General features: G+C 39.0%; 1 protein-coding gene and 1 long non-coding RNA gene across 4 annotated transcripts in view; one reads left to right on the forward strand and one right to left on the reverse strand.

Moving 5' to 3' along the window:
- The window catches only part of SLC10A7 (solute carrier family 10 member 7), a 241205-nt gene that overhangs the window by 164270 nt on the left and 55573 nt on the right, over positions 1 to 21362 (forward strand). Inside the window, exons 6-7 of one of the 2 annotated variants that reach the window (XM_041738492.1) lie at positions 8465 to 8500; positions 21045 to 21117. In XM_041738492.1, coding sequence (XP_041594426.1) covers positions 8465 to 8500; positions 21045 to 21077 — 69 coding nt within the window. In that variant the 3' untranslated portion in view covers positions 21078 to 21117. Of the gene's footprint in view, positions 1 to 8464; positions 8501 to 21044; positions 21118 to 21362 lie in introns of those variants that run through there. The other variant, XM_041738490.1, reaches the window with a different exon arrangement.
- The window catches only part of LOC121481254, a 105821-nt gene that overhangs the window by 62004 nt on the left and 22455 nt on the right, over positions 1 to 21362 (reverse strand). The window lies entirely within an intron of this gene.

A 21362-nucleotide genomic window follows, 5' to 3' on the forward strand; every position in this document is an offset into this window, starting at 1 on the left:
GGGGAAGAAAGTAAATTTTACACACTATTAGCCGGTAATTTTGTTTTCAGTCTAGAGAAAAATTAAAGAATGGGTAATTAAGTAGTATGGAGTAAGCAGTTACTAAGGCACATGCTATGATATTTGGTAGCCAGTGTGGGTTCACCATAAACCCGAGTTATTAAAAGTTTATTATACTTACTTATTTCTTTTTAAAATATAACTGCTAATCCAAAACAATACTTTAGAACAGGAGTTCAAAATACAGCCCTTGGGTCAAATTTGACCCTGTCCATTTATTTACTAATTGACTTTAGCTGCTTTTCAGCTACAATAGTATAGTTGAGTAGTTGTAAGAGTCTGTATGACCAATAAAACCTGAAATAGGGCAGCCCGGGTGGCTCAGCAGTTTAGCACAGCCTTCAGCCCACCCAGGGCCTGATCTTGGAGACCTAGGATTGAGTCCCACATCAGGCTCCCTGCACGGAGTCTGCTTCTCCCTCTTCCTGTCTCTCTCTCTCTCTCTCTCTCTCTCTCTCTCATGAATGAATAAATAAAATCTTTAAAAAAAAAACTGAAATAATTGCTATCTGGCCCTATACAAAAAAAGTTTACCTACCCCTGCTCTGGAACTAAATCAGTTCTCTTTGAATTTTAATGTGTCTACAAGTATCTGGAGATCTTGTTAAAAATACCAATGATGGTACAGTAGGTCTGGGATGGGGTCTGAGATTCAGCAATTCCTGACAAGCTTCCATGTGAGGCCATTGCTGCTGGCCCATAGACCACAGCTCAATCTAGCAAGGATCTAGATTTCAAACATACATTTAGTAAATTCTCCAATTTGAAAAGAGTGAATTATGAGTTGGAAGTCAATTCACTTGGTTAGACTCTTACTTATTTTAATCGTAATGTTCAAGGAATGTTAAAGGATCAGTGTCATGTTGGAGAGGTTTTTCTGGTCATTTAAAAGTGATTATCTAATTATCATTCTCCTGAATAAGTTATGATATTTGAAGGGAGGAATGATGAGCTTAATAGCTCAAATGTTGAGATGACCAATATCAGCTGGGTTGGCCTGCTGGACATTTCCTCTGTTGGAAGACAAATTCTCCATGTATCTCTCACATTTTCTGTACATCTTGTCATCAGAGGCACTGATGGCTCTTTGTTCTCAACTCTCTTCTCAGGGATGTTTCTATAGTGAATGGCTTTGAAAGATAGAAATAGTATCTCCCTCTGGAGCAAATGGCAGATTTGCTTACTGCCTTGGAAATATAAAGATAGTATTTACCTCTAGAGCAAAAGATAGGCATGGCTTCATTATAAAGGTTTGGATTCCCTAAACTCAGTATTCCTTTTCTCTAACGCAACCCACCATAGTTGCAGGCATCCATCTGAGCCCATTTACACCACTCTGCTTGACGCGAGGGCGAGGGGAACTGATTAGTCTGCTTGCTATCCTGGGAGTGATACGGTCCTGTGGCTCTGACCCAAGTCTTGTGTTTTCTTCCATGAAACCATGGAACCATGAAATCATGGTTTCCATCCATGGAACCATGGTGGGCTAACTTGTTACCATCCATGAAACCATGGCAGGCTAACTTGTTACCTTCGCAGAATAATGAAATCCCAGGCCGTTCATCATTTTAGACACCCATCCACATGAGTTCCCAATCACTGACTTCCCCCTGCCTGAACCTATCTCCCCCTCCGTTCAGTAACACTTCACCTTCTACTTAAGATAGGAAATAGAAGCTCTTAAATGAAAGTTCCTTTAATTTTCTGACATCAAACACATACAAGTTTGTCTTCATCTGTACCTACTCTATCCTTTTCTCCCCTTTTACAATGAAGAGATGTCAGCCCACCTCCTTCCTGAAGTTAAACCCTGCAGCTGTGCACTGGGACTCCTTTCCCACTGGGACTCCTTTCCCACTGCCTCCCTAAGGTAATAAGTATAATCCCTTCTCTTTTCTAAACCTCCACTCCTCTTGCCCCCATTGACTCTTTCTTATGAATTTTGGAAATCCTCAAGTTTCTCCTTTCTGAAACAAAGCAAACCAACAAAACAAAACCAACAGACTTCCTTTTCCTCATATCCATTCCCCTCAAGTTATGGCTCTACCTCTCTCTTACTCTTGATAGCCAGATTTCTTGAAAGAGTGTGCAACCATCTCTCTCTCTCTCTCTCTCTCTCTCTCTCTCTCTCTCTCTCTCTCCTCTTCCTTCTTAGCTGTCAAACCATCTTAACTTCCACACTAGTTATTACATTGAAAATGTTTTCTGCTAGGCCTCCTCTGAGTTTCAGTAGGTATTCTGTATTCCTTAATTTCTTTTCTTCACTGTAATAGTAAGCCACTAACTGTATGGTGAGGACTCACTCCTCTGTCCACACAAGTTTGAGCTTCTGTCCCATATATCCAGCTACTTAAAGAGTTTCTAACTGTTGGCCCTTTAGACACCTCAGATTCATCATCTTCCTGAAGAAGAATTTATCTGTATCCCAAATCTACCATGGCTCAGTAATTGGCTTTACAACCTCCCTATCTGGCCCCAAATCACTTAATTTAGAAGCCTAAGACACTCTCCCTCCTTCCTTTTTATCACCACCCCTTCCTCAATATTTAATTAATCTACCAATCTACATTTTGAATACTTCTTGGGAATCTTATATCTGTCTCTATCACTAAGCTTCCATCACCTTAGCTCAAATCCACCCGTGCCTGGATTACTGAACAGCCTCCTCATCAGTCTCCCTCCTTTTAATATTCCACCACTTTAATCTTTTTCTCTACTCATGAAGTTTACTCAACTGTTCATTCTGACATTTATGTTTATCAAGTCATATTCTCTGGATACCATATATCCTGACCATTTTGTTTAAATTTAGATATCTCTAAAATTCCCCGTACCACCACTTTATCATTTATTGCTTAGGATATTTTCACCAATCTCACTCATTACATAGTGGTTCAACATGATTTCGTTCTTGAAGAATAAGCTCCTCTCTAACCTTTTAAGATATAACTGTGTACTGACCATTGGACAAAATGTGAAAACAACCTGGGAGTTTTAGTTGGCATTAATCCTTAAAAAAAAAAAAAAACTATCTTTGCATTAACATAAATGCACAGTTCAGAGTAAAGGAGCTGTCAAAGTAGAATTTTCAAAAGTTGAAAACATGACTTTCTTACAAATATAGAATGAGCAAGTATCAAAAATTTTATAACTGAATAATTAAGGAACCAAAAGGAAGGTAAAGTTGATTTCTAAGAGATTATAGAAATGGGGATTATAGGAACACCTGGGGACCTCCATTAGTTAAGCATCTGACTCTTGGTTTCAGCCCAGATCATGATCTCCAGGTTGTGGAATCAAATCCCGCATCAGCAGTGATGCGATCCACACTCACTGGGAAGTCAGCTTGGGATTTTCTCTGCCCCTCCCCCCACAATACCCCCAGGAAATAAAATTTAAAAAAAAAAAAGAGAGAGAAAAAGAAATAGGGATTATATAGTCCATCAGAAGAGAATACCAAAATAATTTCACTAGGTTGAGGACAAAACTGGCTAATACATGCAGGGTAATAAGATCATAACTTTTGTGGTTGTTTTTTCTACTAGACAGAAATTATTTCTATATCTACTGGGTAAAAAGGTGTAAGTTAGCATGTAAATTAATAGTAAATAGAAGTCAAACAAAGGTATATCCTTCTAGGTAATTAAATAATCCTTGGATTGATTGGCCTGGTAGACAGTGCTCCAGGATGACATCTCTAAGTTTTGGTCAGTTAATCATTAAGCGAGTGCTATGGACTCTTAGGTTCACCTGAAATGAAATTATGTCTAAAATGAGCCTCAGAACCCTACTCTAGGGGAACAGTGTTGGGGCGGGTTTGGGGGGATGGCTAAGGACCATTAGCCTGAAGAAGACTTAGTGTGAGGACCCAGATACTCACCTTTGCATTATTCTTAAATTGTAAGTTTGAGGAAATAGTTGAAGAGTGCAGAGATTTTATTTATACTACTTAAAAGCAGCAGCAGTTAAAAGGCCATTACAAGGCAGAAGGGGTGAGATGTGCCTTATGTTGCTCCAAGGAGAAGACAGGGTGACAGTAGAGTTGGTTTGGGATCAATTATAAAAGACAACTTCCTTACTGTGAAATAGCTTCATCCAGGTCAGTGTGTACTTTCAGAACAAGAACATTGCCTCTCTGTGTGTTCTCTGGCAAAAGCACAGCCATCATTCCCTTACCTCACTGGTGAGCAAGTGAGGGAGACAGAGGGGTCACACTTCAGATGAGTGTCTGTCATTCTGTAAAAATTAAGTCACTGCCTTTTAATTAGAAAGTAAAAAGCACTTTTTCCAAGACTTAACAATTCAATATCCTAGAGAGAGACACCCTAAGAAGTCAATTTTGGCTTCTTTGTGATCACAATAGTTGTTGCAGCAAAACCTTTTGATAACATTTTCTATTTAAAAAAAAAAAACAATAATCCGCTTAAGTTTTGCCTTTTTAACTAATATTACTGCTCAAAGAGGTGCATTTACAGTTTTGTTGTTGTTTTTTGGAGGGGTTTTTTTTTTTTTTTGGCTTGTATTATAAGTTACTAAATCTCTGCGTCTGAGATTTCACACTTTTTTTTTCCTTCCCACTAAAGCCATTGAAATATAATCACCCAGTGATTCACATCAGAGGTGTAAATGGCTTTTCTGAAGGTTTTTTAAGAGCCAATCAAAGTTAGTCACTTTGTGACTTGACTTCTTCAGGTGTTGCAATCAGAAAGCTTAACACAGCATCCCAATTGCAAGGATGCTAAAACTATGTCTTGACCTTGAATCTGCAAGCAGAGGGGTAACATCTGCTAGAAGTGCTCATCCACCACCTCTTTGATTTTATCCATTTGCATAGGATTTACTGGGGAAAGAGAAAAGAGACAATCAAATTGAGCCTTCTATATACCCAAGAGAAAAAAACATGTTTATTTGACTTTCCAGCTCCCAGTGATTGTTGCTGTTACAGTTTACATTTTCAGCCCACGCTTTTTACCATTGATATTTGTAAAAACCTGACTTTAAAAAAATGTATCAACCATGTCACACAAAGGCTGATTTCTCCATTTGTTTCATGTCATCAAAAAGACATACTGATTTGAAGCTTCTCTCAGGTTTACTCTTAAAATGAAACCCTGAGGAAATAGGGTAAGACTGCAAAGATTTTATTTACACTGTTCAGGCTCACAGGCTGTGTAGTCAGGGAGATAGAGCTTGAATTCCTCTTCCAACCTTGGTATCTCTGAGACTCAGTTTCCTTCTGTACAAGATGGGGATAATAAATCTACCTCCCTCATAGTGTTGTGAGAGTTTCATAAGATAACATTCATGAAGTCCTTAGCACATCATGGATGTGAGATAAGCACTTCATAAATGTTGGCTTTTATGTAATATTTTGACAATTATTATAATGACTTCACTAAAGCTTGTGGTGTTCTTGTCAGGATTAATGACATTGTGACTGACTCACTTCCTAATACAATTGGAAAACAGATTTTAGCACTATATAACAATTCATTCTTAGTTAATGAAGTTGAATAAACATTTCTGAGAAAATAAAAAGGAATCTTGAATCCAGAATTAGAAAATTCATCCTATTTGCTAGGAAATTTTTAATATTTTAGGAATGAATATCATTAAGACTTTTGAAGAACTGCAAAGAAACTATTGTGTGTTGGTAACTATATACTTGAAAAATTCAGGCAGGAAAACCTGCAGATAATAGTGCTCTGCCTTCCAAAGCAAAGTCATCTCTAAGAATTGGTTATCACTGGGGCACCTGGGTAGCTCAGTTGCTGAGCATCTGCCTTTGGCTCAGGTCATGATCCCATGGTCCTGGGATCAAGTCCTGCATCGGGCTCCCTGGGGAACCTGCTCTGCCTGTGTCTCTGCCTCTCTCTCTCTGTGTGTTTCATGAATAACTAAAAAATCTTAAAAAACGAATTGGTTATCACCTTGAGACCAAGATCATACAGTAACTAATCCCTACATATATGTCCAAAGCAGAACTCTGTAGAAACTACACTGGTTGTTGAAACCTGCCATCCAGGATCAGTGGCATAGTGGAGTCAGCTCTGGATTTGGAGTTGGGCAAAAGCAGACTCAAATCTAGGTTTTGCCTTTGCCATTTATTTGCTATGTGACTTTGGGCAGTTTGCTTGGCTTTTCTGAATGCCAATTTCCTCATCTATAAAATGGGTCTATTCTGTAACCTACTGCCTTCAGTAGGGGAGGGCCAATTTTTAAAATGTGCTGCGTAAAATTGCTGAAGCAAAATACCATTAATAGTCCTGATACTATTACTACTACTGTTAGTATTCTACTATGGCAAAGGAAAATTAACGGTCACTAGGAAGAGCATGGGTTCCCCTGTACTGTAAGACACCAGTGTGGCTTCACCTCCTCTAATATAAGACAAATGTCCTCTGAGTGGTGACAGTGCTCAACCTCCCTCTGGTTGAAAATTCTTATCCTAGCACAGATACTGTACCTTATTTTCATTAAGTGCTATTAGTGCTGTTGATGTTTCATAATTAACATTAATACAAGTTTCTGTTTTCTTTTATTTGGATGTGGGTGAATTATTAGATAACAAAGGTAAAACTGGTTAGCTTGTAAGCTAAGTTTACCAATTTTTTCTCCATATACTAAATTATTTACCACCTCATCGTACCTTTACTTGACATTCTTCAGGAGTTTGCCATTGTTGATAAGATCAACCCCAAACTCCCTCTTCTGACCACGAGGCCCTTGGTCTCTAATGCCTCCACTTCATACTTTCTTCCCACCCTGCTCAACTTTGTATAGTTTTGTGAATCCCCTTCCCTCTTACTGAATTATCCTGTTTTCCTTTCTGCCAGATCTGTTTCCACTAATTCTTCTAATTAATGGAACAGTGGCTGGCATATAAATGGACATTCAATAAATGTTTAAACAAATTGACTTGAAATCAGGTGACTCCCACATAGACTGAAACAGCCAGATATTTTCATTTCCACATGGCCTTGTGAAGTTTGGAATTCCTTCTAAAGTATGAATATATTCCATGTCATTGAGGGACTGTAGCTCTTAAAAATTACTTTGGCATTTTGCACATTTAACTCTCCTAAATGTGCTGATGAGAACCTGCTTCATAGACCCCAGTGGAGTTGATAAACCACAACACATATTTTAATAAACAGATTAAAAATACAACACTTAAAGTGTTGTATTCGTTACTGCCAACTGCAAAAGTTTGCACAAGAAAGAAGCATTTATTCTATTATTTAACAATAAAGCAAGCTCATGTGTGAATCTTTGTATGTGGTATATGTCTAAGAAAATCAGAGTGGCAATGTTCATATGAGGTAACCAGTCCCTCTTGCGCTACATTCAAAAGAATATTTAGTTACTGTAATGACAAAAAGATTTCATATAAATACCAAAAGGACTTTTTCCCAAATGTAATGAAGGGTCCTACTCCTAGATCCTGGGCACAGTATCGTCTCTATCTCTTTCTCTCTCACTCACATGCAATACACACACACACACACACACACACACACACACACACAGATTCTTTGGGATTTTAAAGTTCCAAGTAGAATTCATTAATAAAAATATGAAACGCTTCTCTTGTAGAAATCATAATGAAGTGTTGAGAGATAAAGGAAGAAGTAAGAGGGGCGAATAATCATCTGCTGCTCTAAAACTGAAACCTGTCATGTTAACTCCCAACTCAAACACCTAGTTTTAAAGATTTCCCTTCAAAAAACCTAAAAGCTTGTATCCTGCCTCATTGACAACAGCCTCAAACTGTTTCCTGTCATTGCAGAAAACAAATCTTTTGCTCCTTTCTGCCTAGGGGAGGCAGAGGGACTGAGGTGCTCCTATGTGGCTGAATTAGATGAAAGACTTGCCTTCCACCATGGAGACATGGAGTCTAATCAAGTAAAATGAGTTTTGAGATCCCAGCTCATTTCCTAGGGGAGATCGGTTCACATTACAAAATCACGACATCTCATTCATCACAACTGACGTGGTCTTTGCTCAGGAGAGGACTCCAACTGGGACTGAGCCACCTGTCTTCTCTTGAAAGGGGGCACTTTATCCAAGTTAGAGTTGAAAGTCTTGGAGTGAGAAGGCTTGCCAGCTTCACCCGAGTGATACATATGCAACACGGAAGGCAACTTATGTTTTAAAAAGGGCAGACGAGTTTAAGGAAGATTGGTGGTTGTACTTTCAATGATACTAAACACAATAATTGTGATAGAGAGGCTAAGGCTTTCTAAAGACCCAAGACTGGGGCTCCTCTGTCTTTATCTCCTTGATTTTATTAAACAGAAGTGAGAAGGATCAACATTTCCATGCATCAGAGTTTAGAATGGCAAAGAAAGTGTCCTGCTTTCTAGGCTGATAAATTGATCATCGTCTCTTTTATTTCTTTCAGGGCATCATTATAACACCCCTGCTACTGCTGCTTTTTGTGAGTATTTTGATGTTGTCTTTACTATATTTTATTAAAAGCCATCTACAACCCTTTGAGAAAGGGCATTAGAATAAAAATTGAAATTTGAATCCTTTTGCTACCATTTGCATCATAGTTTGAACTGTTCTTCCAGTTGAACTGTACAGAATAATAACATGTCGACACAAAGGATCTCTATGGTCTCATGATCCAAGGATGGTATCAGAGCCCAATTATTAGGCCTCTGACTCCTGGTTAAATCATTAATTATTACAAATTAATGACCTGAGATATAGGTCACAGATATATGCTTGCTTTTTTCTCATTAGTAAAACTAAAGTGATTGCTTGTGACCCAGTGTTTGACAGCAAGTGCCTTGGACCAGGGGACCCGGGAAAGCTTAAGTTCCAAGGCTTGTAGTAACTGGCTTCCTCATTCTGGGGAATGCTGCCTCAATTTTTCCATCTATAGAATGGGAAACAATAACACCTATCCAGTTGTCTGCCAGGGATAATAAAATGTGCTTCAGAAATAGAAAATACCAGCTACTGGTTAACTAAACAAAAATTGTTCTGAAAATAAGAACTGCTAATTAACTGTCTTATTTCTTTTGGTGCTGAGCATATGAGGAATTAGATGAAAGATTGTAATAGAAATTAATGTTATCTCATGCTGAGAAAAGCATATGTAATCATGAATGATACCTAAAATATTTTATGAACTGTGCATTTTTCATACACAACATTTCCCAAATATAAATCATTCCACTCATCACTGAAATGGAGTTGGGGATCATTTCTCGGAGTGAAATGTAGCTGTTTGACTAGCACTATTTTTCAGTGAATTAAAACTATAGGGAAAATTTATTTAATTATAGTGTAATTACCCAAGTTGGAATTCAATTAGAGTAATAGTGTGAGGGACTTCATTTCTTACAAGCTGTGCAGGAAGTGGAGAGGGAGAGATGCCCTCCTAAACAGTTGGATTCTGCATCTTTCATGAAAGACATTACCTTCAAGTAATAAACCTCCGCTTCTCCATCCCATCTTGAAATGCTGGCTCCATGCTGACAAGGTTAAGAAGAGTCAAATCATCAGATCACTTCGCTCAGCATAACAAACCTAATTAATGTGGATGCTACCAATTCAGAATTCGCAGTGAGTTGCATTAATACAGTGAATATTGATTTGCATTCATTGGGAAGAAAAGTCTTCGTATGCGCCTAACTGCTCACTAGATGTGAGGAACTGGGATCACCCCCTCCTCCGTGTTCTCTCCGAGACCCTGGATCATGATTTCTGAGGGATAGCCACTCACAACAGGCACAGGATGTAGGCCCTTCTGAGGTCCCCACTTGCAGTGGGTCAGAAGACGGGTGGAAAACACAACAAATGGCTCTGTAGTGCAGGTTTTCTCTGCTGCAGAAGAGTGACGTCTTGTACTCATGTGACTCTTCAGACAAGCTAGGGAGAAGCCACAGCCACAGCTATGGGGCTGAAACCTAGGATAGCACTTTTGAGTATCTCAGAGACTGGAATCTCTCAGACCCTGTTTCAGCTCATGACTGCAGAACCACACGAGTTCTTTTCTCCTTCTCCTGCCCATTTCCAGCCATAACAAGATATGTTCTCAGCTCGTTAACATTATGACATCACACCGTTGCAAGCTTTCCCCTATTCTTAGACCCGTAGGCTGGTAGCTTTAGTTGGTTCAACATTTTAAAATAATCAGAAAGGATGAATACCTACCATTTACATTGATGTGGATGGAACTGGAGGGTATTATGCTGAGTGAAATAAGTCATTTGGAGAACGATAATTATCATATGGTTTCATTCATTTGTGGAATATTAGAAATAGTGAAAGGGGACTCTAAGGGAAAGGAAGGAAACTGAGTGGGGAACCATTAGAGAGGAAGATAAACCATTAGAGACTCCTAACTCCGGGAAACAAAGGGGTTGCAGAAGGGGAGGTGGGTGGGGGGATGGGGTAACTGGGTGATGGGCATTAAGGAGGGCACGTGATATGATGAGCACTGGGGTGTTATACTATATGTTGGAAAATCGAATATAAATAAAATTTAAATAAATAAATAAATAAATAAATAAATAAATAAATAAATAAATAAATAATAGAGCTACAAGAGTGAAAGAGACCCCAAGACCCTCAACTTCAAAATTTAATGCTTCTCCTCTGAGCTAAGCTGTCTCAAGAGGTTCAATAACGTCATCACACGACATCAACAGACAAGTTTGTGTTACATAACCTTAAATCACATGCACAGTATAGAACACTTTTTGTCTATTAGGGTTGTCATGCATTCTACAAATGAAGGTCGTTGCTTAAACACTTGAATTACTGGGCTTCATTTACTGAGTAGGACAAATATCTGAGCGACTTAAATTGGAACACATTCTGTAAAAGATGTAATGTTTTCTTATCAGCACCCCCGTTATGGGTTGATTTGTGTCCTCCAAAAAAAAAAAAAAATAGGTTGAAATTCTAACCCCTACTACATCGGAATGTGACCTTATTTAAAAATAGGATCATTGCTGTTATAATTATTTAAGATGAAGTTCTACTAGTGCAGGTTGGGTGCTTAATCCAATCCTAGTGTCCTAACAAGAAGAGGAGTCAGTCACAGAGGGAGAAATGGCAAGTCATGATGAGACAGGGAGTAGAGTGATGGCAGGTATCACAGCTGGAAGAGAGAAGGAGGGATTCTCCCCTATAAACTTCAGAGGGAGCACAGCCTTACTTGATTTCAGACTTAGAGCTTCCAGAACTGAGAAACAATCAATTTGTTTTTTAAGCCACCCAGTTTGTGGTATTTGTTAAAGAAGATGAGGAAACATACAACCCTGGAAAATTGAATTGTTCCTTTAAAATCATATCTTGAAAATGGAAATTTCTAAATGTTCAGATGCAGTAGCTAGTAAAGGCCATGTTTACTGATGGAATTCTCAGGTCTCTGTATTCTTGACCTCTCCTCAGAATGTCCCCCTTCACCATCTTGCTCCAACTGAAACCTGTCCTCTGAGTCAAGTTTCTGCCGCAGGTGTCTTTCATATCACTGAGCCTTGAAGTGGGGCAAGCTGTCTTCCTTGCACCTCATTACCAATTCCAGATCATTTCCTGTGCCTTCCCTATAAAATATTCTCATTCCTTTAAAAGTTATGCCAATATGTGTATATCATATCACCTGCTACCCCTTCTTGCTGGAATTATCAGTAGAACTCTAGGTCACTCTCTGAGTCCAAAAAATGTTAGCACCTCCCCATTGTCTTCTTTTTTAATCATATACTTCGATTAATTCTTTATATTTTTCAGTATTCACATAATTTATCTTCCTAATACCCTGGCCTTTAAAGAGCCAAAGAGTCAAGAGCCTTCTTGACTCTTCTCCAGTAAGAATGCCTTCCACTTCATCTCAGCCAGTCACCCTTATAGACAGACACTTGACTTTATTACTACTGATAACAGCATCCTTTCATACTCCTTTTCATATGTCTTCTGTTACCAACAGCTCCTATCTTTGTGACCTATTCTTCAAACTTGCTAGAATGGCCAGTTTATTTTCCTTACCACCTTAACAAAGCCTCTAACCTACTCTACCCTCACGTCCCATCTTACCTAGTCAAGATCTTGTGGTGCATCATTATAATTATTGTATCGCATACACCATCAACAACTTTATTCATCTTTTGCTGCTTCATATTTGCATAGCAAAGTGCCAGCCCTGCTTAAATCCAACTCTGTACCTTCCTGCCTGTGTACCTGAACATGGCTGGAACACACACTACCATGCTGACTGGTCTCATTTGAAATTCATGACAATTAACTGTGCACCTAGTGATCCTACTACCATCCCCTAATTAATCCTCATTCTACTCTCTAGAGAACCATTTCATACTTTCTTCTTGCTTCTCAAATTTCTGATTCCTCTTCTCCTTTTTCATCTCATCTGATACAGAAGGGAAATTAGCCAATGAGGAAATTAGAAGCAATCAGAAATTTTATAAGATCTCACTTACCTGCATTTATATTCTTTGCCTTTTCTCCTGTTTCTTTGCCCTCATGTAAGGCCAGTCCCTCCTGTTGCGTTATCTCTTATTGCCAACTTAACAATATGATTCACACAGATTTCCCTCTTTCTCCTATATTATCAAATTTTCTGTCTCTGCTGAATCATTTCTATTAACATTGATGTATTCTGTAATATTACATATCTTAAAAATTAAATCTCACCTTATCCCACCTCCATGTCTGTCCTCTGTTTTATGGCAAAATTACTCAAAAAAGTTATTTAAACTTATTCATCATTCATTCAGTAATAAGTATTGAGTTCTTCCTATATGCCAGGCACTTTGCTGGGTGCCAAGGATATAGCAATGAGCAAAAAGGTACATCTTTGCTGTTGTGGAGGTTATACTAGTAGTAAGAAACAGCCAACAAATAAGTAAAAACATAATGTATAAGATGAGTGATACATACTAAAGAGAAAAATAAAATGAAGAAGGGGAATAAGAAATGCCAGAATGGGTTAGAGGAGTTAAAATGGCTCTTTTAAATAGAGCAGTCAGGGGTGGGACTCACTGAGAAAATGATGTTTGAACAAAGATCTAGAGGAGATAAGAGAGACTTCTGATGCCTTCTGATGGTAGAGTATTCCAGGTGGAAGGAATAGCAAGTGGAAAAGTCCTGAGAGTGTGTATGGTGTCCACAAGGAATAGTGAGCAGGCCAGTGTGGCTAGAATGCAGTGAGCAAGGAAGAGAGTAAATAGAGTTGAAGTCACAGTCATAGCAGGGGCCAAATGATATAAGATCTTGAAGTCCTCTTTTAAGGAATTTGAACTTGAATTTGAGAGAGACAGGAAATCATTAAAAGAGTTTTGATAAGAGAATGGCATGTTCTGGCATACCTTTCCAAAGGATGATTCTGGATGCTGGGTTGAGAATAGCTTTTTGGAGATAATGATGGAGCCAGGAAGACCAATTAGAAAGCTAGTGCAATATCATAGCAAGAGATGGTTTAGCTTGGACCAAGGTGGTTGAGTAAATCTGGTGGGAAGTAGAACTTGAAAGAACTGCAATATTGAATTAAGGTTATGAGGGAACAGAAGAGACAAGGATGACTAAGTCTGTGTAACTGGAAGGATAGAGTTACCATTTACTAAGATAGAGAAGACCATAGGGTTGAGCAGGCTAAAGGAACTCATAAAGAGCTCAGTATTGCACATACTTGGATGAAGATGCCTTTGAGACATCCAAGTAGAAAAGTAAGCAGTTGACAATAGGAGGGGAAGAGGTCTGGATAAGAGATACACATTTGGGAGAGGTCAGCTTAGAAATGGATTAGAAATTAGAATGAGACTAGCAAGAGACAATAGAGAAGGAAAGATATTAGTGGACTGTGTTCTGGGGCATCCTAATATTAAGAACTCCACAAAGACTACCAAGGATATCCAGTTTGCTTAGTAAGAACACCAAGAGATTTTGGGGTCCTAGAAGCTAGCAGAGGATGTGTTTCAAAAGAGGAAATGGTCAACTACTTCAAATGGTGGTAATAGTTCAGATAAAATGAAGTCTGAGAATCGACCACTCATTTCAACAAATGGAAATCACTGGGGACCTAACAATAAGCTATTTCAGCAGAGTTGTGGAGGTAAATACCTGATTAAAGTTCCAGAATGAATGAAACAGAGTTAAAGACAGTGATAATCATTAATTCTTTGGAGGCATTCTGGTATAAAAGATGCAGAAATGGGACAACAACAAAGTTAACATAGGATTTATTTTTAAGTGGGGAAAACTATTAGGGTATTTGTATTGATGGATTAATTGTTAGAGAAGAAACAATTCATACAGAAAAAAAGAAGGGAGGAGTTTTGGACCCTTGTCCTTGAATGGGAGAAAGAGGGTGAGCTTTAGATCACAAAGGGAGAGCATGGTCTCCTAAGCACAGATAGTTCATCCATAGTAATAGGAGGGAAGCATGGTATCAGGGCAAAGATGCAAGTAAATTGGTTCATGTAACTATAGGAGCTTGTGTAAGTTCTCTTAATATTGTTTATATTTTCCCAGTGAAATGACAAGTGAAGTTAAGGGTGGAGGACCAAAAAAGGCAAGGAGGTATAGAAGATTTGATGAGGCAAAGATATGAAATAGTTCTGTGGGAGAGTGAATGGATTGGGCAAAGAGTGAGATACTCTAGCAGCGCCAAGAACCATCCTGAGTCTTTGCACTTGGCACTAGCTCAGCCTGGATTTCCCTCTCAGATATCCACATGGCTCTCTCCTTCACTTTCATCTCTGGTCTCCAATAAAATGTCATTTTAGGAGAGAATCCTTTCCCAACTATTTTGTGTAGAACAACATACCCTCTATCCACCAATCTCTCCCCACTTACCATGCTCAGTTGTTCCTTTTAGCATTTACTATCACATGGCATCTTAACCATTTGTTAGTCTGTTTATTATCTGTCTTCCCAACTAGAACATAAGCCTCACAGAAGAGCAGATACTTTGTCTGCTTTGATCACTGCTGTAAGCCCAAAGCCCCAAAATAGTGCCTATCCATGGAAGCCACTCAAAAACATTTTTTGAATGGATGATTTGTAAAGGAAAATGTTTCTGTACTCAGAGCACTTCTGACACTAAATGTATGATGTTTCCACACCAAGCAATTCTCCACTTTTCTGCAGATGCCAAATGGGTGTCCTACAGTTTTAACACTGCACAGAGTTAGCATAGACCACACAGGGAAATGGCTCAATCCCACAAGACTGCCTCCCACTTCAAGCACCAACTGTAAGTAGTGGATTTCCAGGGTACCCACACTTCTCTCTGACTTGGCTTCAACTCAGGGGATCCCATGACCCCCTCCCCAGTTTGATAATTTGCTATTATGGCTCACAGAACCCAGGGAAACATTTACTTGCTATTACCAGATTATTATAAATGATATCATAAAGAATACAAATGAAAAGCCAGATGCAGAGGTACATAGGGCAAAGTCTAGAAAGGTCCCAAGTGCAGGATCATATGTCCCCAAGCAGCTTGGGGTGTACTAACCCCCTGCATGTGGATGCATTCACCAATAGAAGGCTCTGAACCCTCTGTGCCAGGAACTGCGGGCAAAATGCAAATATTGTAGTAAAAGATTTTCCTATCACCCCTATGACTCAGGAAGTTACAGGTGTTGGAAGCTCTGTGCCAGGATGTATATATTTCTTACTGTATGACATCTCAGATGGATGGATGAGTGAATGCATCTATCCGAAGAGTTGTGTTAGGACTACTTTTTGTTACATGCTCTAACTTCAGGCACACATTCCTATATTATGAAGCCACTTTGACGGGATTGGCTTCATTTTCCCTCACAGTCTGTGTGTATAAAGGTAGCATGGATGGTGAGAAGGCATAACATTTTGGTTCAATTTGCAGCCAAAATGTTGTGTAACAGTGGATTTTCCTTAATCCTTCTCAGCTTCAGTTTTTTCCTCTGTAAAATGAGGATTATGATAAGATGAAATGAGTTAATTTATGTGAAAGCATGCTGTAAGCTATAAAGAATCACACAAGTGCTGATTATTTACATTTGACACTTTAGAAAGGAAAACAGAAAATAATTCCAGGAAGAATGTCATGATTCTGCAGAAATGCTTATCTGGGATGCAGCAATAGTCCAGCGAGCCGAGACCTAAATAATGAGCTGAGTCTTAAAATTTAAACCTGTAAGATTCCACAATCATTTATAGTCTATAATCTTATAATCTTACATGTAAATAAATCCAGTGTTCACCATGGCTGACAGTAAGAGCAGCAAAGCTTTTTTTGAATTACCACCATTTGCTCCTAAGATTCGAAGTGATTTTAGATATACTACCTCAGTTTTCTTGATAATATACTGCTGATATTGGCAGGGGCAGAAATTATTGTCTTTATGTAATCAGTGGATATGCACCAGTCCATGGAGTTCTATCATAAGGATAAATTAACCCTTGTCCAGTTTTAAAAACTGCACTTATATGTTCATTACTTAGAATCCCATATTAGTTTTCCTTACCAAACAATGTTACAAGTGGTTAGCATCCACTAGATTTGAAGTTCTACTAGGCCAGGAACCAGGCATGCCTTATTCATTACCTCATCTTCAATGCCAAATATTCAATAAATATTTGTTAGAAGGAGGGGAATAGGAAGGTGAGTGAATAGTGAATGATTAGAGTGGTTCAGAAGATAAATGGATGGTTAGGGCAGCCCGGGTGGCTCAGCTTCAGCCCAGGATGTGATCCTGGAGACCGGGGATGGAGTCCCGCGTTGGGCTCCCTGCATGGAGCCTGCTTCTCCCTCTGCCTGTGTCTCTGCCTCTCTCTCTCTCTCTCTTTTCTCTCTCTCTCTCTCTTTCATAAATAAATAAATAGATAGATAGAAGGTTGGGGTCTCATCCTGATGCATAAAATCTTACCTTGTGTTTGCTATGAAAAAGAATTTATAGTTTTTTTTTCAATAATATTAAGCAAAACATCCATTCTTTTATTCAGTGTTTGCCTACTGTGCACTGTGAATATTACAAAGATCAATCTCACATTGATCCTTCTCTCAAAGAATTTATTTAATAGAGAAAATAGAATATATACATAGATAATTAAAATCTAAGCCAGAAATTATAAGTATCACAAGTATCAAAATATTTCAAAGGAGATTACTAAAATAGAAAATATTTCATTTAGTAGAGAGGGAGTGAGGTTATAAAGAATTTTGTACTGAAAGGAAACTTTTTCTTTTCTTTTTTTAAAGATTTTATTTGAGAGAGAGAGAGAGAGAACACAAGCAGGGAGGAGAGGCAGAGGGTAAAGGTCTGTTTCTCCCTTGCCCTCTGCCTGGGATGATGCAGGGCTCTATCACAGGACCATGGGATTATGACCTGAGCTGAAGGCAGGTCCAACTGAGCCACCCACATGTCCCTGAAACGAAACTTAATTTGAGGAAAAAGAGAAGGTTAGATGGAAACTTCTGATATTTCTCAAAGGATCTCCTGCTTACTTCAGATTTTTTCACATGCATGGCTCTGATTCTGTTATGTCTAACAATCACTTAAGAATTTGCCATGTCTTTCCTTTCTTTGATGTGGTTGTTTACCAGCTATTATTCTAGGCCTTGTTCAGCAGGAAGTAATAGAGAATACTGAAGAGAGATTTTAAAGCTGGAACAGTGTAGTGTGGTAATTAAGATGAAGAGGAGAGTGCTGAGGTCAGCACTTAGGCCCTGAGGTCAGCCAGTTCAGGTTTGAAGTCCACGTGAACCATAGTGGGAGAGTCCAGCAGGCAGTATAGAGCTCTTGCTTCTGTGAAATCCTGTTCCCCTGAAGCCTCCTCAGCTGCTGCCCAACATCATCTTCCCAACTACATCTTGCTTACTCTGGGGAATGAAAGTAAACAATGTAAACTTCTTTCTTACTTCCTCTGAAAATTAAGACAAAGGGTGGGGATAACTGTGTTCATGCCACAGAACAAAGCCAATTCAAAGCAGCTGTGATCTATAGAAACTGTATATTAGAGATCACGTTCATGGTCTCAAATTCCAGGAGTCTGTAGACTACCAATGTATTTAAATAAGTATGTTTAGCAGGAGAAGGTTAGTGATACTTTGAGCTTGTGCCATTAAAATACAATAGATCAAGGCCTTGCTTCTACCCTAGCCATAAAGTCATTGAACATTGAGGCCTCTGGAAACATGCAGAGTCCAAACTTTGACCACTGCTGAAAGTCATGTCTTCAGAGTCATAGATCAGACAACCTTCATATGAGGGGATGATCACATCAATACCCTTAGGATATCTGATGAACATTTTCCTACATTCTTAACCATTAGGTAGCGTGTAAGCACCCCTTAAGTAAGTATCCTATCAATTGATTTTGTATGACTTGACTTCTTAGGAATCTGGCCTCTCTCTCTCTCTTTTTAAAGATTTTATTTGTTTATTTATTTCAGAGACAGAGAGCATGAGTGGGGGTTAGGGGCAGGGAACCTGATGTGGGGCTTCATCCCAGGACCCTGAGATCATGACGTGAGCTAAAGGCAGACGCTTAAACAACTGAGCCACCCAGGCGCCCCTCCAGTCTATCTTCAAGCAGATATTTATAAGGCATTATGATAATTGCACACATATATATATATATACACACATGCACACGCACAAACATGGATGTATACTCACATGCATGCACACTAGGCTCTGTTTCTGAGCTAACTATATATGTTCCATTGATGTGACTGTCTCTTCTGTTACTTTCCATTTCAATGGTTCTTAAATTCAAAAGGCTCGAATTTCACACCATATAAGAAACTGTATTTTTCAGGGAGGAGAGGGGGAAATAAGGGGAGAGATAGAATAATTTTTATCAAGTATCTATAATTTGTACTTCATACAAAATACCATTATTCCCTTTAGACATATTGTCCTCACTTTATATGAGAAAACTTCGATTCAAAGAAGGTTTGTAATTCATTGGAGGCTGTGCAACTAGTAAAGAACACAAGGCACTTTCAGCCAGGTTCTGCGTCCCCTTGAATGTTCCTTTGTAAGTTATGCTTTCAAAGAATGCCTCTTAGGAGACACAGTTTCTTTTAAGACAGACTACCAGCACTCAATTATTATTTCTTGAACATGGATATTTTAGGTAACGTAGGAAAGACAAAAGAGAAGGAGGCATAATTATTGCCTTGAAGAAACTTAAGGCTTCTTTGGGTAAACAAGAACCAAGAACTCAGGAGAAACTTAGAGGAAAAAATTAACTGCTAACCTCCACGGTTCCGACTACATGGTTCAAAAGTTCATGTAGGAGAGAGAGCCACGGTAGGGGAGACCGATCAGTGGCAGCTTTCGAGGCTACAATCATCATTAGTTTCCCTAGTAATTGGCCATCTGTGATAGAAAATTATTGCACTTTTAATCCCATCAATATAAACAGAAACAATGCATATAGCCATTAGTGTCATGTACAATACTCCGATTATTTTTTATAGTATGTTCCTAACGATGGTTGCATAATTGATGGTCACACATGTGGGTGATGCACAAATTGATCAAACATAAAGCACTTTAAGAGAAACTATCCATTTGATTGCCCCAGTTGCTTCACACTGAACCAGTATTTCCACCTTGTGCCCAAGAGTGTTCCTAAAGCGAGTGAAGACAAATCTCCTCCTCTTAAACCTGAGAGTAGCTTCTCTTTGGGCTGCATGTGTAAATCGCTTAGAAATGGTTCTTACACAGAATTTTGTAAAGCAAAATAATCTGTGGAGTCTTTTGTAAATGGTTGTACCAGGACTCCTCCTAGATCTACGGAACCATGATGGGCTAGGGGGAGCACCTCATAAGCAATTTTCAAATACTCCAGAAATTACATTGATAAACCCCTTCTCCCTTATCAGGATCGCGGACCCAGAGGGGCCAATGCCACTGCTTGTCTGGGCCTTCTCAAACTTAACTGAAGGGAGGCAGTAACATTGGATGAATTCAGCACTGTCCTAGTCAGGCTTTTCCCTTGGCCTTTGGTTTCCACCCCAACACCAGCTGCTGCTGCTGGTGCTCCCTGGGCAGATAGGGTCTGGCCAGGGTGAAAAGGACACCACTTCCTTCATGCCACTCTTGTCTTTAGGTCCCAAGCTTAGAGCACTCTTCTGGGGGAACTTAAATGTCTGCTCTTCTTAAGGGATTTTCTGGCAATAGTAGGCTCTTGGTTTCTGAACCAAACAGATCGACAAGACCAAATTCTGTGGTCAGGGAATTAGGAGCAAAGTTTGTTCCTAGATGCCTCTGAGTATCTCTCTCTCCAGCCCTCCAAGCCTTGGATCCCCCCCATAGCTTTTTCTCTCTGGGTTATGATAAGCCAATTTACAGTTTATCTGGGCACACTTCACCAAACATCCTGTGTGGTTTGAGTAACCAGAATTTACAATTGCACAGAATTTCCATCAGTTATTGGAAGATAATCTTATGTTTTAAATTAGCATATAACAAAAAGAAATGTTTTACATAATTTTTTTATCTTTGAAAATTAGCAAAAGCCTAGTTTATTCTTTACTTCTCAAAGAAAGAAAAATGCCATCTAGATATAAAAAGGCTCATTTCCTCTGCTAAGTATTTATCTTCCATACAGTAACCCAATTTTAGTTTTATACATGCAGCTGAATCGATAAGGCTGTTTAACAATCCTATTTTAATTTTGATAAAAATCGTAGTCATTTTTACATTGAGCCTGTCAGCTAGCGTACATTTAAGTCATTGATTTTGTGTAAGTAATCAATGTAGTTTGCATGTTTCCCTGTGAGAGAAGGGGCAGCAGGAATGAAAGAAAAGCTGAACTATAGTTTCTGGGGAAAGATGGAAATCTAGAAGGATTTGGGAGATTGGGGCCTGGGGACACTCTCCCTTATTCTGTCTGCATGCTTGTCTGTGACAGAAAGGAGACAGGGACTTATGAGTATGTCTGTGTAGGGGTACAAGAAAATTAGAGCCAATAGTTAAGTGAGCCCCCTTCTTTTTCCCTCTCCCCAGGGCTGGGCTCTGCAGACCATGACGAGAAGGTAGAAATTGGGCAGGAAGTGAACAAATCCTACTCTGTATCTGAAGCGGCTTCTTCCTGATTTTCTCACAGATGAGATTTACCATTCATCATTCTACAGTGTAAATTGTAAATATCTATTCTTATATTTTCCCTGAATATGGCACTAATGAAAGCAAAGACCAATCACCAAGGGTGAATTATTTAGTACAATAATGTTTTAATAGCTGAGAGGAAACACGAATAGTAGAGACGCCTGTGGCTAATGGATTTCCCTGGTAGGAGATAAAAGGCTGATTACACAGCAGAGC

Source organism: Vulpes lagopus, chromosome 23 (assembly GCF_018345385.1).
Source record: "Vulpes lagopus strain Blue_001 chromosome 23, ASM1834538v1, whole genome shotgun sequence".
NCBI lineage: Eukaryota > Metazoa > Chordata > Mammalia > Carnivora > Canidae > Vulpes > Vulpes lagopus.